At 42.0% G+C, this 16,564-nt stretch overlaps 1 protein-coding gene across 1 annotated transcript in view; it reads right to left on the minus strand.

The window, feature by feature from the left end:
• robo1 (roundabout, axon guidance receptor, homolog 1) overlaps window positions 1-15,953 on the minus strand; it is a 323,165-nt gene extending 307,212 nt beyond the window's left edge. The window contains exon 1 of the mRNA XM_084418215.1: window positions 15,894-15,953. Coding sequence (XP_084274341.1) covers window positions 15,894-15,913 — 20 coding nt within the window. The 5' untranslated portion in view covers window positions 15,914-15,953. The remainder of the gene's footprint in view (window positions 1-15,893) is intronic.
• Window positions 15,954-16,564: the final 611 nt, after the last annotated feature.

Here is a 16,564-nt window from a genome sequence, read left to right on the forward strand (position 1 = left end):
TATGTATATATATATATATATGCAACCATGAATTACTACATTTATACTCTGTCATGACAACAACTGCAAAGTTAAAGGCTGGACTGTGTTAAGATGCCTTTAGACCAGTGTGGATCCTGAGTAATGGTCCTTGTGTGTTTGTTTGTGCTTCAGGTCAAAGAACCGCATCCACACGTACACACAGAGGACAGGAAGAGGACAAACCGGAGAATTAGCGTTATTCAGGGGACCACAATACTAATGCATTTTAAGGGCTTTTACACTAGATTACAAATTCCCTCAGCCTGTCAACAAAAGCACCTGCTCGCCGCTGGACGTTAATTTGTTTTGACATGCTTTATAATTTAATTCCAACACAGAATTAACTTCCAATACCAAAAGCTATTAGCCGGGGAAATTGGGACGGCGGACTCCCGTGTGCTCGGTCCCAGGTGAGCCGGTTTCCTTTAACAGCGGCATTCCTGAATTGCTTTCATTGTGCTGTGGAGGAGCTCAAAGCTAATGCAGTTCTTTGAAGAGCCTGGATTGACTCCTGCTGCAGAACTGCCTCTCCCAACATGAGTCAACGGCTTACTCTGTCTCCCGTCTAACCGTGTTAGGGAATCAAAGGAGAAGCCTCCGCTGTTGATTTTGGAGTGCCTGTGTGTGCTAATATACGTTTGATTAAGTTCCGGGGTGCGCTGGGGTCGGGTCGAGGGCAGCCGCTCCACTGCACGCTTTTATGTCACTATGCTGATTACAACATTTATTAAGGGTCAGTTAAACTCAGGCGCTGAGTTTGTGTTGGTTATGATGCCACTTGGAAAACAAAAACATATCATCTTCATTTGTTCTATCTATCCACTGAATCTGTCTATCCATCCATTCATCGCTCATTTGTTCTATCCATCCATCCATCCATCTATCCACTGTTAATTTGTTCTATCTATCTATCTGTCTATCTATCTATCTATCTATCTATCTATCTATCTATCTATCTATCTATCTATCTACCTATCTATCTATCTATCTATCTATCCATCCATCTACTGTTCATTTCTTCTATCATCCATCCACTGTTCATATGTTCTATCTATCTATATATCCATCTGTCCATCGATCTATCTATCTATCTATCTATCTATCCATCCATCCACTGTTAATTTGTTCTATCTATCTATCTATCTATCTATCTATCTATCTATCTATCTACTGTTCATTTGTTCTATCATCCATCCACTGTTCATATGTTATATCTATCTATCTATCTATCTATCTATCTATCTATCTATCTATCTATCTATCTATCTATCTATCTATCTATCTATCTATCTATCCACTGTTCATAAGTTCTATCTATCCATCCATCCATCTATCCATCCATCCACTGTTCATATGTTCTATCTATCTATATATCCATCTGCCCTTCTATCTATCTATCTATCTATCTATCTATCTATCTATCTATCTATCTATCTATCTATCTATCTATCTATCTATCTATCTATCTATCTATCTATCTATCTATCCATCCATCCATCCACTGTTAATTTGTTCTATCTATCTATCTATCTATCTATCTATCTATCTATCTATCTATCTATCTATCTATCTATCTATCTATCTATCTACTGTTCATTTGTTCTATCATCCATCCACTGTTCATATGTTATATCTATCTATCTATCTATCTATCTATCTATCTATCTATCTATCTATCTATCTATCTATCTATCTATCCACTGTTCATAAGTTCTATCTATCCATCCATCCATCTATCCATCCATCCACTGTTCATGTCTATTCTTTCATTCTATCTATTATTAGTTTTTTCTGTCTATCTGTCTCTATCTACGAAAGAAAAGTAAAAAAATAAGATCTTATTTATATGTCAGCTGTTGCAATGAAATTAGTCTTTTGCTGAAGTTTCTCCTCAGACATTTCTTTGAGAAAGACTTGAATGTAAATCTCTCGTCCCCTCTAGAGTTCCAGCAGTGTCTTAAACTGGGCTCAGATGTGCAGAGTTACCAACGTCTTCAGTCAACTGAGATTTCAATATGCCATTGATCATTGCTTATGAAATTCTTCCAAGACCAAATATTCTGAGCAGCTTATCTATCCACATTCCGTTTTTGCCTCTATATTCTCACTGTATATGAGCTCAAATAAGGCACATTCAATGAGCATTTAGAGTGAGATCTGTTTGCTTTTGCTTAGTGTGAGAATGATTTGTTTGCTTGGTTCTTGCATATATCGCAGACGCAGCATGTTTGTACGAGATTCAGCCTGGATAATCTGCTAAATAACATAGTTTGTGTTTAACAGCAATAAAAACACAAATATCATGTTCAAATGACACAATGAGAGTAGATGATTACAGGATTTTCACTTTAAGCCTGAAACTATTTCAGACATTCATCTCATGCATCTCATCACATTCATCTCATGCATCTTATTTGCTTGTATTTACATTAGCACATAACTGATTGTGTTTTTAGTCAATGTGTTAATATCTGTTTGTATTTTTGCAGCAGAAGCTGCAAGCACGCTCACAACCATGGCAACAGAAGGACCAGACCGCGTGTGAGAGGATGGTCTGATGTCAGTGAAGGAATGACAGGTGAAAGAAGGGTTCTGCCCTTTGATTAAGATTGCATCAAGGGTGCAGATGTGAAATGGCTATTGATTGGTTCCCTCTCTATCTTCTTCAGCTGTGATGAACAGAGAACACAATCACAGTGGGCGAAGTGGTCTAAGAGTGGCACTGGCACTTTATTCGCAAGTGTCCATCAGCTGTGCTGTGTTATCTTCCGTGATAGAGCGTCCGGCCTCTCTTAACTCCCATTCCTCACAGCATTATGACATCATAATGGCTGAAGATGCAGACTGTTAGTGATAATTTATGAGGCTATTATCAACACTCTGTGGGGACCTTAACAAATATCTAACACATAAACAGCAGGTGGTAATGTAAAAAAAGAATAACACATCAGAAGTGGGGCATTTTAACAAGCTGGCGTGTTAAAGGCATGTTATATGTTTCAGAAAAATCAATAAATAGGTCCAGATTTAACATTACATTAATGTGACAAATTGATTTTAGGAAGAGACATTGAACAATATCAAAATGAACTAAAAGTAGAACATTCATTTGACAAATACAATTTGTCCATGAAATTGTTATCATTGTCAAGAGTGTCACCACTGAACTTTTATCTATACTTTTTTTATATAATTTTTGTAGCAGTAAAAAAAAAAAAAAAAAAAAAGTTTCTTGTTTTTAATAAAACTTGATCAGAGTTATAAAATGTAATACAAACAGTTTCGCACAGATGGTCCCACCCAACCCTTTTGGACATTAGTTTGGAATTATTGCACTTATATCAACAAGTTATCGCCCCATTAGTTATTCTAAATCTAAAGGAACTTTCTTTCATTCTACCTACTAGTGCCACTCCCGCACCCCACTCTTAAAGCGGCATCAGTCTACATGCAAAAATGTCATCAAAACGAACAAAACTATCCAGACATGCAAAAGATGACGACTTTTACTGCTGGAGATGAGTAAGGACTTTTAAGCCTGGCACGTGCTTTCTTGTGTGCATAATATTTATATACGCTATAACATTAATATTTATAATATTTATAACTGCTACGAAGAGCTGTGCACGTGCAAGTGGGGGGATTTCGGGTGTATGAGCACTGCTTGCACACGTCACGCCGCTACCAGAACTACCACAGATTTGCCGCTTTCCATGTGCCGCTTATTATATATTATAATACAGAATTTGCATTTGCAGTTAGTGGATGCATGCAGAATAAAAAATTCTGAAAACATGTTTTTATTTTAGTCTAATTTGATCAATTAACAAAATCTCCAGTCTTTCACATCCATCTCAAAGATCGTGTTTTACTGTGAGTGTGAAGTGCGGGGCGGCACGCAGTGCTTTGCCTAGAGCGACATTTGAGCTTGTGCCAGCCCTGTGTACGGCTCCTCAGCAGACTCAGCCCAGTGATGTTACAATGCCTCAAGTCTCCCGGTCTTCAGATGGCTCTTCCTCTCAGACCTTTAAGCCCAAAGCTCCACCTTGGCCCACTGACCAGTCGGCTCCAACTTGGCTCCTCGCTTCCTCAGCTCTACCTACTACCATCATCCTTCTGGCTCCATCGGGGTCCTTCTTCCCTACGGCTCCACCTTGGTCAGTTGCCGCTCAACCTCCACTTCCAGGACTTCGGCTGCACCTTGTTCCTCCACCCTTTTGGCTCCGTCGGGCTCCTCCTTCCCTCTGGCTCCACCTTAGTCCTCACTCACACAGACTCTGCCTCAGTCCTCCGGCATCCTGGCTCCACCTTGGCCGCTCGTCACCACGGCTCCGCCTTGGTCTCCTGGTCCTTCTGTGTCTCATGGTCTCTCAGTCCATCGGACTCTGCCTAGGTGTTCACCTATCAAGCCATCACCTCTGTGTGTTGGTCTCAGGTCTACACAATGGCTCCTTCCTCCATTGGTTCCTCTGTGGGTCATCATTATCCTGGCTGGCTTCTGGGGTTCGCCTGCTTCGCCTTATTGGTCTCCTGGTCCGTCTGCTCCACCCTGGTGGTCTCCAGCCCAATCTTCTCCACCCTGGTGGTCTCCTGCCCTGTCTTCTCCGTCTTGGTGGTCTCCTGCCCTGTCTTCTCCACCCTGGTGGTCTCCTGCTCGGTCTGCTCCGCCCTAGAGGTCTTCTGCTCCGCCGTAGTCTTCACAGTGTCTGTCTCTTATTTGTTATCAATGTAAATAAGGGGGGTTTGTGTGATGCGTTTTGTTTTTAAATGTGTTTTTATTGCATTACTTTAGTGTAATGTTTGTTACCCTGATGTTTTTTTCTATAACACTGTGAGTTGTCCACATGTTCACTAGTCCTTGTTAATGCAAAGACAGTGTACTATATTTCAGTGTATAATGTGTATATAATAATATATCATGTTGTTACTGTTTCTTTTTTTTTTCTTTGTTTTACAGTCAATTTCTGACTGCAAGTTGTGTTCTGAAAATGTAACAGATTTCTTTTACAGTGTTTTTAGATCTATCTCCCCTATACTACGATTTCCTAAAGCTAGTAAATAGCTATTCTGTATGTGTGTTGATTTAAAGAGGAAAAGTCATTATTTTTCCTCTGCAGTCCCTAGCTTCTGTGGTAAACATGACAATAATTCCGTTCACACATTCACTCAGCGGCCATGTGTGCTACTCTGGGAATTCTCCTGCAATACAGACACTAGTGCGGCACTGGCTAGATATCAATTAGTGTGATGTATGAGCCCAGCTTCTTCTAATTGGGACATGGCAATGTATTTAATAATACACATTAAAACCGTAATTAGCTGTAAATTGAGCTGCATCCTATTGTCTCCCAATCAACTGCATGAACGATGCCGGTAAACAGTCTGATTAATACTCTCCACAGGAGATGCGATTTAGCTCGAAAAACACCCAGCATTTCACACATCTACTCAGTGGGATTTTCCTGCGTTTACGGTAAAACATTGATCTGGCCCGCCGTTTCAGCACTGAGGTTTGCTCAGATTGCTTCTGCAGGTCACGTTTAGGTGAAACCATTTCATTCATAATACATATCGCATTAAATTGTTAGCCCAACAACATCAAACAAAGAAATAATAGAATATTCACAGAATAGCATGCACCCTCCTGAGATAACATGCCATCAAACTATCCAACGACATTTGAAATGCTGCAAGATAAGGGTTTAAACATCAAGCGGCTTTCTGTCAAAACGCTGCATCGAGGAGCACTGCAGGTTTACAGACCTTTTCTGTTGTACCAGCTGGAAAAACCTGCACAGGCATTTTATGGATTGGGGAGATATTTGTCAGGCCTGCAGCAAAATGCCCTGTCAGTATAAAGGATTATAGTTTTTATGAGGGTCTGTCGAGGAGGAGGATCCAGCCCCTGTAAACATGCTCTGCAGACCTGCGCTACAACCTGGAAAGGCCATCCAATCACCTAGTTAAAACACCCTTTCAGGATGATGGAATGCATCCGCTGATGCAACTGAAACAAGGAGCTGGTTGCAGTCCAAATCCATCTGTGTATTCATAAGCTGCGTGTTTGTCACGAGAGAAATGGTTTTGCTTATGCAAATAGATGATTTCTGTGCAAATGCCCCAACAGTTGTCCTGTTTGTTTCCATGACGATTTAATATGATTGTAAATGATTACTGAGAATCAATATGCAATTCTCCCTCCGTTTAAGTCTTTCTTTCCTCCTTTGCTTCCTCCCGAAACATGCACTCTTTATTGATCATATTCACTTGTGTCTCCTTGGTTATTTATATGATAATGCAGGGCTGGGTGACAGATTTTCATCTTTTTTAATCTGCACAATGCACATAAGCAATTCATGTGCCTCAGTCTCTGAATTATTGCTTATTTCAAATCATATTTTCTGTGTTTTGATCAAATTGCGATCTGATCGAGCCCTTCCCCTACGGAATGATTTGATTCCAGGGAATCTTTTATTTCCGAAGCACAATTTACAATGAAAGCTAATTCCTTGACATGTCCTACACAGGTACGGGTTGTTCCGTTTAAAGGCTGTATATGTGTAGCATCAATTTCCTCCATGCTGCACTCTGGGTCCTTAGCGCGCTATTGCCTAATGTAGACCAGCCAGGGGAAGATAATGAACTGTGGGTATTGATGTGGAACAAGAAAGTAGACTAATGAATTAGAGCTACTGGGGTGAAATGTTGAATGAGAGCTGATTTATTGTTGCTACAGAAATAAGATGCAGAGTCACCGGGTAAAGGCCTCAGCTGAGAGCTGGAGAATTTCCAGTGCTATTATATAGAGTTAAACTTACTTGAGGAAAACTTTTTCCCCACTCACACTTTCTTGCTTACGGCTCACTCTAATCTGTGGATTGATTTTAACCCCTGCTGGTTCTTTTCTTCCTGTGTGTGGTTTTTTTTCCCCAGCCTTGCAGATTCAATAAATCTCTGGTGTGTAAAAGGCAAATTGGCATCAGTTTAAAGGCTGCCTGCCTCGACTGGTGATTTGTGTGTTTGTGTTTATGTGAATACCGATCATTTTCATTAAAGGTCTGCCTGACAATCACAACGTGTCAGGTGCTTCAGAGTTGTATTTCAGTATAAAGTAGAAATGAATCAATGCTGCAACACTTGGCCTCAGATTTCACTTACAGATCATCCTTTTGAAAATTTAACACAGTTTTTGCACAGTAACGCTACAGGAAAAACGTACTCGGTTACTAACGTAACCTCTGTTCTCTCTAGAGAGGGAACGAGTATTGCGTAAGCTAGCTTACGCTGCGGGAAAGTCTCCTTTCTCGAGATACTGAAGCCAAAAATTATCCTTAATTTTTTAAATCTTGTCAACGCAGTGCGGCAGCCTGCAGACCTAGGGCAGGCGAATCGCGTGCCCATTGGCTGCTCTGCGGCAACTGCAGCAGCCTATGGCTGAGCCTTGCGCGTGACGTCACGTCCAATGAGCGCGCTTGGCGCGCTTAATGCGTCACAGCCCGTCATTAGGGGTGTGGCTTAGCGTATATAAGCAAGGTACAGAGGCTGCTTCGCTGGTTTCTGTCGCATGAAGCGAAATGAGCTCGTGGCGAGAGCACGGCGGGTTACGCAATACTCGTTCCCTCTCTAGAGAGAACAGAGGTTACGTTAGTAACCGAGTACGTTCTCTTACGAGAGGTTCTCTCGTATTGCGTAAGCTAGCTTACGCTGCGGGAACACCCTTGTCAACGCCGTGCGCGCGCCCAGCATCCTGAATGAATCCCATGGGGAGCCCAGGGAACGCGAAGCGGAGCTGGGCAGCCAAGATACCACAGTACACAAGCACATAATATGGGGCAGGGAGCGGCACAGCCGGTCCAACTGACACTTTCCACATAGTGCAGCTCAACCAGTAGAGCTAAATCAGCAACATAGCCCGCGCACAGACAGTGGGCTGGCTACGCGAGACTTAGGCTGATAACACTTTGGCCTGCAAAGCGGGAATTTCCAGGTTGTAAAACCTAACAAATGTGGAAGGGGAGGCCCAGCCTGCCGCTGCACAAATGTCATGAATGGGAATCCCACTGGACCACACCCACGATGAGGCCATGCCTCTGGTGGAGTGCGCCCGAATGCCCAAAGGGCACTGCAGGTTTTTAGATGCGTAAGCAGCTGCGATAGCGTCAACTATACATCTGGATAGGGTGTGTTTCGAGGCGGCGAGACCCTTGGTGCGCCCACCAAACGAAACAAAGAGCTGCTCTGAACGCCTGAAGGCGGCGAAGCGTGAAATATAGCTTCTCAGCGCCCTGACTGGGCAGAGGAGATTACTATCTGCCTCGCAGCCAGCATTCGGCAGGGCTGAAAGGGAAATGACCTGCGCTCTGAAGGGAGTGCCCAAAATTTTGGGGACATACCCATGCCTCGGTCTGAGAATAACTTTAGAGTCATTGGGTCCGAACTCGAGGCACGCAGCGTTAGTGGATAACGCGTGAAGGTCTCCCACACGTTTTACTGAAGACAGTGCTATCAGAAAAACGGTTTTGAGCGTGAGGTATTTCATATCCACAGTTTCCAGGGGTTCAAAGGGATGTGCTTTCAGGGCGTCTAAGACCAGTGAAAAATCCCACATAGGAACCGAAGGGGGTCGCGGGGGGTTCATCCTCCTCGCTCCTCTAAGGAAGCGGATGACAAACTCGTTCCTTCCTAATGCGCGGCCCGGCTCTGAGACAGAGAGCGCTGAAATGGCCGTGACATAGACTTTGAGCGTGGAGGGGGACCTGCCCGCGTCCAGTAGCTCTTGAAGGAAGCACAATACTTGCGAGACCCCACATGTCTGTGGATCGAGCCCTCTGGCAGTGCACCATTTGTTAAACACCGACCATTTAGACGTGTAGAGCCGCCTCGTGGAGGGAGCTCTAGATTGTATGATCGTGTTCATCACCCCTTCTGGTAAATCACTATGAGGAGCACTGTGTGGCGCGATTTCCTGGCTCTCTCGATGACCTGAGGCAGCAGAGAGACCGGGGGAGAAGCATATAGCGGGCCGCTGGGCCACGTCTGGGCAGTTGCGCGGCTCGAACAAGGGAGAGAGAGCGGGAAGATGTCATCATGAGCTATGACATCGTATGTTTGCAGGCGTGCGTGTATTAAAACAGGCTCGTTTACTGCAATATTGATATTTCTAGTCGCCTGAGCTTAGGAGGGGACTGAGAAATGTGTGAGAAACGGAGGTGGCCGGAGAGTGACGCGCGCGACCGAGACGCGGGGTAGCTTTCTTATAACGTAAAGGAAGCCAGCCCGTGACCGTCTACTCCTGACATCCCTTGTGAGCGGCGCGTTTGCGCAGAGGGGGAGAGCGCAGGGAGGGGCGTGCGTCGTCCGCGGCGCCGCTTTGGCAGAGCGAAAGTCGACCTCTTTGCGTCAAAAGACAACGCACACTGCCCAGTATTCTTTTCAAGAGCGTCGTCCGGGGGGTAGCTTTCTTGTAACGTAAAGGAAGCTATAGCCCGAGACCGTCCGTTTCTGACATCCCTTGTGAGCGGCGCCGTTTGCGCGGCTTGACAGAGGGGAGAAAGCAGCTGTCTAAGAAAACAGCGCTGTCTGCTTCATCCCCTGAGGCGACGGCAGTGCGGGCGAACCGGCCGCTGCGCGTCGGGAGGTGGGGGGGAGAAGGAAAAGCGAGGCTCGCGGGAGGGGCTCCGGCGAGCGCACAGCTGTCATAGAAGCCCAGGCAGAGAGCGCACACCACGTGGCGGTCTCCGTCGCTGAGCGCGGCTCTGCACGAGCCACAGGATGAGCGAGGCATTTGCAACAACGCCTCGCGCTCTTTTAGATGCAAGTGTGTCGCGGCGGACACACAAAACACACAACACAGAGCAAGGAAAGGATATATATGCCGGATGGCGCAGCAGGCAGGGAAGGCTGAAGGCGGCGAGCGGCCGGCGTCCTCGGGCTGAAATCCTCGGCGTGCTGGTCGCTTGATTCGACGGCGGCTTCCTCGGAGATCAGCGATGCGAAGAGCTTCGCTGAAGAGACAGAAATCAGCGAAGCAGCCTCTGTACCTTGCTTATATACGCTAAGCCACACCCCTAATGACGGGCTGTGACGCATTAAGCGCGCCAAGCGCGCTCATTGGACGTGACGTCACGCGCAAGGCTCAGCCATAGGCTGCTGCAGTTGCCGCAGAGCAGCCAATGGGCACGCGATTCGCCTGCCCTAGGTCTGCAGGCTGCCGCACTGCGTTGACAAGATTTAAAAAATTAAGGATAATTTTTGGCTTCAGTATCTCGAGAAAGGAGACTTTCCCGCAGCGTAAGCTAGCTTACGCAATACGAGAGAACCTCTCGTAAGAGAACCACAGATCACATGCACTGTCGATCAAATTAAAAACTTCGCAAAAATCCAACCTTTCATTGAAGTAAAAGAACTGAAAGTGGGGGGGAAAAATCACATTATGAAATAAATGTTTTTCTCCAAAACACATTGGCCATAATTATTGCCACCCTTTTATTAAATACTTTCTGCAACCTCATTTTGCCAAGATAACAGCTCTAAGTTTTCTCCTATAATGCCTGATGAGTTTGGAGAACACATGACGAGAGATCAGAGACCATTCCTCCATACAGAATCTCTCCAGATTCCCAGATCCATGTTGGAGCTTCTTCTCTTCAGTTCAGCCCACTCATTTTGTGCTCAGTGACACATTTTTTGTGTTGATTTTGATGTTTGTTTTGAATCATTGTCCTGATGGAAGATCCAATCACTGCCCATTATAAGACTTTTAGCAGAGACTGTCAGGTTTTTATTTGTATGTTGATATTTACTAGAATCCATGATACCATGTATCTGAACAAGATGTCCAGGACGTCCAGCAAAAAAAAAAAAAATAGGCCCACGACATTAAAGATCCAGCAGTATATTTCACCGTGGGCATGGGGTACATTTTATCACTGTTTGCACCAAACCCATCTGGTGGGTTTGCTGGCAAAAAGCTATTTTTAGTTTCATTTGACCATAGAACCAGGTTCCATTTGAAGTTCCAGTTGAGTCTGACAACACCGTCCTTCGGAGGAGATGTTAAACCGAGGTCCTGACTCTCTGTGGTCATTAAAAATCCCAGGATGTCCTTCGGAAAAAGACTAGGGGTTTAACCACGGCATCCTGGCCAAATTTGCCCAATGGCCTCTATCCATCATGGCCTCCTGATCATCCCCATATATACTGATTGGATCGATCACTCTGTCTCCTCTCCACCAATAAGCGGGTGTGTTCTGGGCTGGCACAATATGGCTCCCGTCGCATCATCCAGGTGGATGCTGCACATTGGCGGTGGTTGAGGAGATTATATGTAAAAGCGATTTGAGTACCTAGAAAAGCGCTATATAAATGTAACAAATTGTTATTATTATTATTTATTATTATTATTAGGGTGATATAAACACGTCCTCTTCCAAACAGATTCGCAACATCTTTAGTTGATTGGAACTTAATTATTGCTCTGATTGTGGAAATTGGGATTTTCAATGCTTTAGCTATTTTCTTACAGTCACTTTCTATTTTGTGAAGCTCAACAAACTTTTGCTGCACATCAGAACATCATATTCTTTGGTTTTACTCATTGTGATGGATGATCTCTCCTCATATTTATACTGCTGTGGAACAGGAAGTCATGGCTGGACAATTTCATGCTCCTAGTCACCCTGGTGTGCTACAAAATGTATATATATATATATGGGAATATACTTCAGAGATATGTTACTGCATTTTCATAATGTGAGTTTCCCCCCACTTTCCATTATTTTACTTCAATGAAAGATCAAAAGGATAAACAATGCAGATTTATTTCTTACAGCCATCTTTGATCATATTTACCACGGGTGCCAATAATTCTGACCACAAGTGACTGTATATATGGGAGGCAAATAAATATAAATGTTGAAAAATGGAAAAAGCTCCAAGTAACTTGGAGTACCATGTAAATATAGTCTACTTTATGGTCAAAGTAAAGTGTCATAGTATTATCAAAGTACTTAGTACCATCCGATACATCACTGTACCATGGTATACCATCACAGTACTTTTTATGATGTTTGTAATAAAATTAAAGTAGATTTTATTATTTAGTAGGGTGAATTAAGGGTGATTGAGACTTATGGTCAGTATAACATACTGTTTCAATAATAAAGTTGAACAGAAATAAACATGGACTCTTAAGAAACAGAAAAAGTGTAATAAATATGCTTACACTATAGCCTAAATCAATGATAAGATGTGTTGTCCCAATCAACCACATGTTACCAAAAGAAAAAGAGGTTTTGGCTTGTTTAAATGGAAAGGTAACGTCTTATTACAGAAATATTATTACATCAGTATAACAGAAATGTATCATGTGTTTGGCTTTTTCATTTATGGCAAGAAACCATACAAAAGGCGAAAAATCAAAAACTGTCCCAATCACCCTTTGTTCAACCTATGAATCTAATACATTTATACCGAAATTAGTGTTACAGTGGTAAACATAGAAAACATTTGTAAGGATGAGAAAAACTTACTATGGTACAGTGATGGTAGTAGGTCTACCATGTATTTTGATATATGTCTTCACTATGATGCTAAATGGTTACCATATTACTTCCACGATATGAAATCGAAACATTTCTGTTGCAAATTCCAAATCTTAGTTTGTTCCCGTTGGTTCCGCTTTCTAGCACCACAGGGAAAGTTGAGTGTGATGCGTTGTATTTACAGGCTGCAGGCTTTCAGCATAGCGGCAGCAAATAGACTTAATTACACCCTGTGCGCTTCAGAAACTCTCTTATCTCAGCTCTGCAAGTCACTACCTAGCCAGCTCTTAATTACAACTCACTAAACCTTTCCATCTTTCATATTCGACTGCCGGCAAACCCTTGGCTGCGTACTCTGAAAGCGCTGAGGGCGGCGAGCGGTATTTGTTGTTCGTTTTAGTCTTTTTAGGAAGTGAAATATTAAATTGGTCTCCCGGAAGCGCTTTTGGGTTCATTAAAGTGGTGAGCGAGTTAAGTATTCGAGTGACGAGGGCGTCTTTGTTAGATTTGCATGTGTTTTGCGATCGCACAAGTGCCGGTGTCTGCAGGTCTTCAGCTAACTTCAGGAGTAGACCCAGAGAATAAAACTTCTTACCCTCACATTGTTACAAAAACAGATGCTGTTGAAGCATTTTCAGCCTCTCCCCCCACCTAATATTGTAATATACTACAGTAAAATAATTTTGTTTAAATATAATAAAATATGCCTTAAAAAATATGACATCACAGATGTCATTAACACCAATCCTGATGCCATATTTTGATTTAAGAACTAAAGAACAGAGGCGGATTTGAGGCAGTAAATGTCTTAACCCTTGTTGCATGAATGTTTCACCAATCATTATTACATATTCGGGTCTTTAGCAACCAGGATCTATAACACGGATCTCAGCCTGTCGCGATAATATAAAACTCTCCTGATATTAGAATAAAATAAAGCAGTTTGTTACATTTTGGAGCTTGGAAGGGTTCAGTTTGAGCAGATGTTTACACCATCATCACTGTCCCCGTCAGAGCTCATTTCCCAGTACATTCAGCATCTGGCTCATATTCGCGAAACATATTCTCAAAACTATCATTTCCAACATCAGTATTTTGATCACTGACAGCTTCTTCACCAGATCCATCATCAAGTGACAGTGAAACTAATTTATGATTGTGTTCAGTACTTGCTCTGCAGTAAATCACTGAGCCATTTCAAGTTTTGCTGATGATACGTCCTATTCTTTTGTTTTCTGCCTGCGGTAACTATGAGTGAAACGTCACTTCATCATTGTGTTTCAGACATTAAATTAATTAAAGGTGAGTTGCACTTATACATTCATCAAAGATTACATTTTTGTTGTGCAGAAAAATTACACTGTTACACGCCTCGGGTCCTAGGGACCTTTACAAAAAATGAACGGGAAAACAGGCATTCTTTTATCATTTTATTATTTTTCCTTGTTATATTGTTTATAATGAATTGACTGAGCAATACTAAGAAGGTTGATGTTTAACTTAAAACAGATTTATGAGGAAGAGGGTAGTGAATGACGTCCCGGGTCACTAAAGACCTGAGGTATGCATTTAAGGGTTACAATATGGCCTTTTTTTATTACATAAAGTTATTGCATAGTTTCAAAGACTTTAACAATAAAGCAATATACTGCACACGTTTTAGGCGCTACTTTTATACTTGTTGGTCCTTTTTGCAGCTTGCTGTATGGATAAAAGTTGGCTGAAGGTTCTTCAATCATAATTTTTTGTGTTCCACAGAACAATTAACAGCATGTATGTTCAGGATGAGTAACTAATAATAAAACAAACACAGCAAAAGTGATTCATTTTCCATTTCAAAACTGGCCAAACATGATAAGGTTTTTTGTTTTTTTTATAATCCAGTGCCGTACAGCGATGCAAAATGCAGTTCAGAGTTAACACAGCAGAGTTTTTGCGCTTGTGCGCCAGGAGGATGTAGAGAACAACAAACAGATGTGGAGGGAGAGAAAGAGAGCAGAGGTGTGGAGATGAGCTGCGCTCCAGATCATGAGAGACTCGGGGAGAGAAGCAAAATAAAACTGCTGAAGAGAGCTCTTTTTCTTTGTCAAGGTCAGTGTCTCAGTCTAAGCATGAGGCTCTTTCCCATTATGTGCGATTGTGTGTGTGTGTGACTGAAAATAAAAGAAACTCCTTTGCCACCAGAAAGCACAACACAGGCTTTGTTAAAGGACTTATGAGATCCATAACAGCACTGTTCTCTATTGTGCAGGTGTAGACGTGTACAATCAAGCTAATATTGAGGTTCTCCCTGCTGAAAAGACCACCATATGTTGTGTTCAGGACACTGGTGCGCTGGTTTGCCCCCACCTGGCTGCTTCAACAGCTTATGCTGCAAGATTTTGGTCCAGAAACTTCACAAGAAAGCTGCTTTAACTAGTTTGAGGTCTGTGTTCCATCTGCATATATTAATTACCAACAATGCATTGTGCATCGCTCATTTGATTGGACTGCTAAAAGTTAGTCAAAATGAAATAAAAATTGATATCTTCTTTTTTTTCCCCTATTGTGAAATGCAACAGCTACTTAAACAAGAACAAATGTAGGGTGGGACTTGATTTTGTCTGTTGGGAATTGATTGGATGGTTGAATGTTTGTGGTTTGCTATTGGCCGATCTCATGTGAATGACAGGTTGATCCCGCCTTCACACCAGTAAACACATCATCAGAAAAGAGATGTCGCCGCAATAGGAAAGGGAAGTTATTTTGATTAAAAATAATGAGGGCACATGAATAAAAAAATAAAAAATTCATGTACAATGGTAAATCATTTATAAAAAAAATACTGAGATAAACCATTAAAAAAAAAAATCTGCTACACAAAATTGTAAAAACAATGCAAAACAACAATTGCAATTTCTGCAATGATATGACAACAATATAGCATCCTACTGTTTTGAACAATTTAACATTTATGCAGTAAGCTGTATGTTAGTATTTCATTCAGAGTACACACACTAATAAACAAAAGAACCCCTGGATTCAATACAGTGACTAAACAAGGACAAAATCAAGGGGTCAAGACCCTATTTGGCCCCCGCTGATGTAGAACTACACCATATGGTCTAAAAGGCATCATTCTATCGATGCTATTCAAATTACTCAAGTAATTAAATGTCTTGCATGCAAAATATTTATTGCTAATATTTCATAGCTCATTTTTTACCAGTGTCCAATTCTTTTTTGTATAGGAATCTTAAAATGCATGAAATTCATTATAAAAAAATGGAAAAAAAGAAACTTCCGTGGTCACATAAGAAAATACAGTATGGCAGATATTTAATCACTTACTTCCACCGGCCGAGCAACATGCCATGGAGATGAATAGAGCGCTGCAGTGATGATGTATTTTTGTAGGCCAACCTGGAAGTTCGCATCAACCTGGTTCCTTCAAGACAAAAACAAATAGGATTTTTCCATTGGCTTTTGCATTTTTGCAGAAAATAAGTTCTTTGACTAACGAAAGATTGTGATTCTTACATGTTTTGTTCATCATGGTAATCTTAACAAATGAACAACTTTTATGAATTTTGAAGCATAAATACAGAATACAGAAATCAAAAGCTAAACATAGGCTTTAAACGAACTTCACTACGGTCGCTAGACTTCAACGTCACCATCACTAAGCTTCCCACAAATCTTTCAGTTTTTGTTTAAAAACATTTTCCCTGAAGGTTCTAGTTATAATAGTTTGCAAGAGTGTCATTACAAGCACAACGAGGCTGTGAAAGCGACTAGTGAGTAGATGAGTTTACCTGTTCGGCGGACAACTTTTAATGTCACCGACAACCTCTGTAGTCCCATTTAGACACTTGGTAGCAAACGCCTTTTTCAAGACAAGTAAAAGAGGGTATTACTGATGTATTTTATATTGTAGAATAAAACGTGAAAATATCTAGCGCTTGTGACCTTTTTCAAGCATTCAACCAAAAACCCATTCAAAAACACTCATTGACTTCAGG

This window comes from Rutilus rutilus (assembly GCF_951802725.1).
Source record: "Rutilus rutilus genome assembly, chromosome: 9".
In the NCBI taxonomy this organism is placed as follows: Eukaryota; Metazoa; Chordata; class Actinopteri; order Cypriniformes; family Leuciscidae; genus Rutilus; species Rutilus rutilus.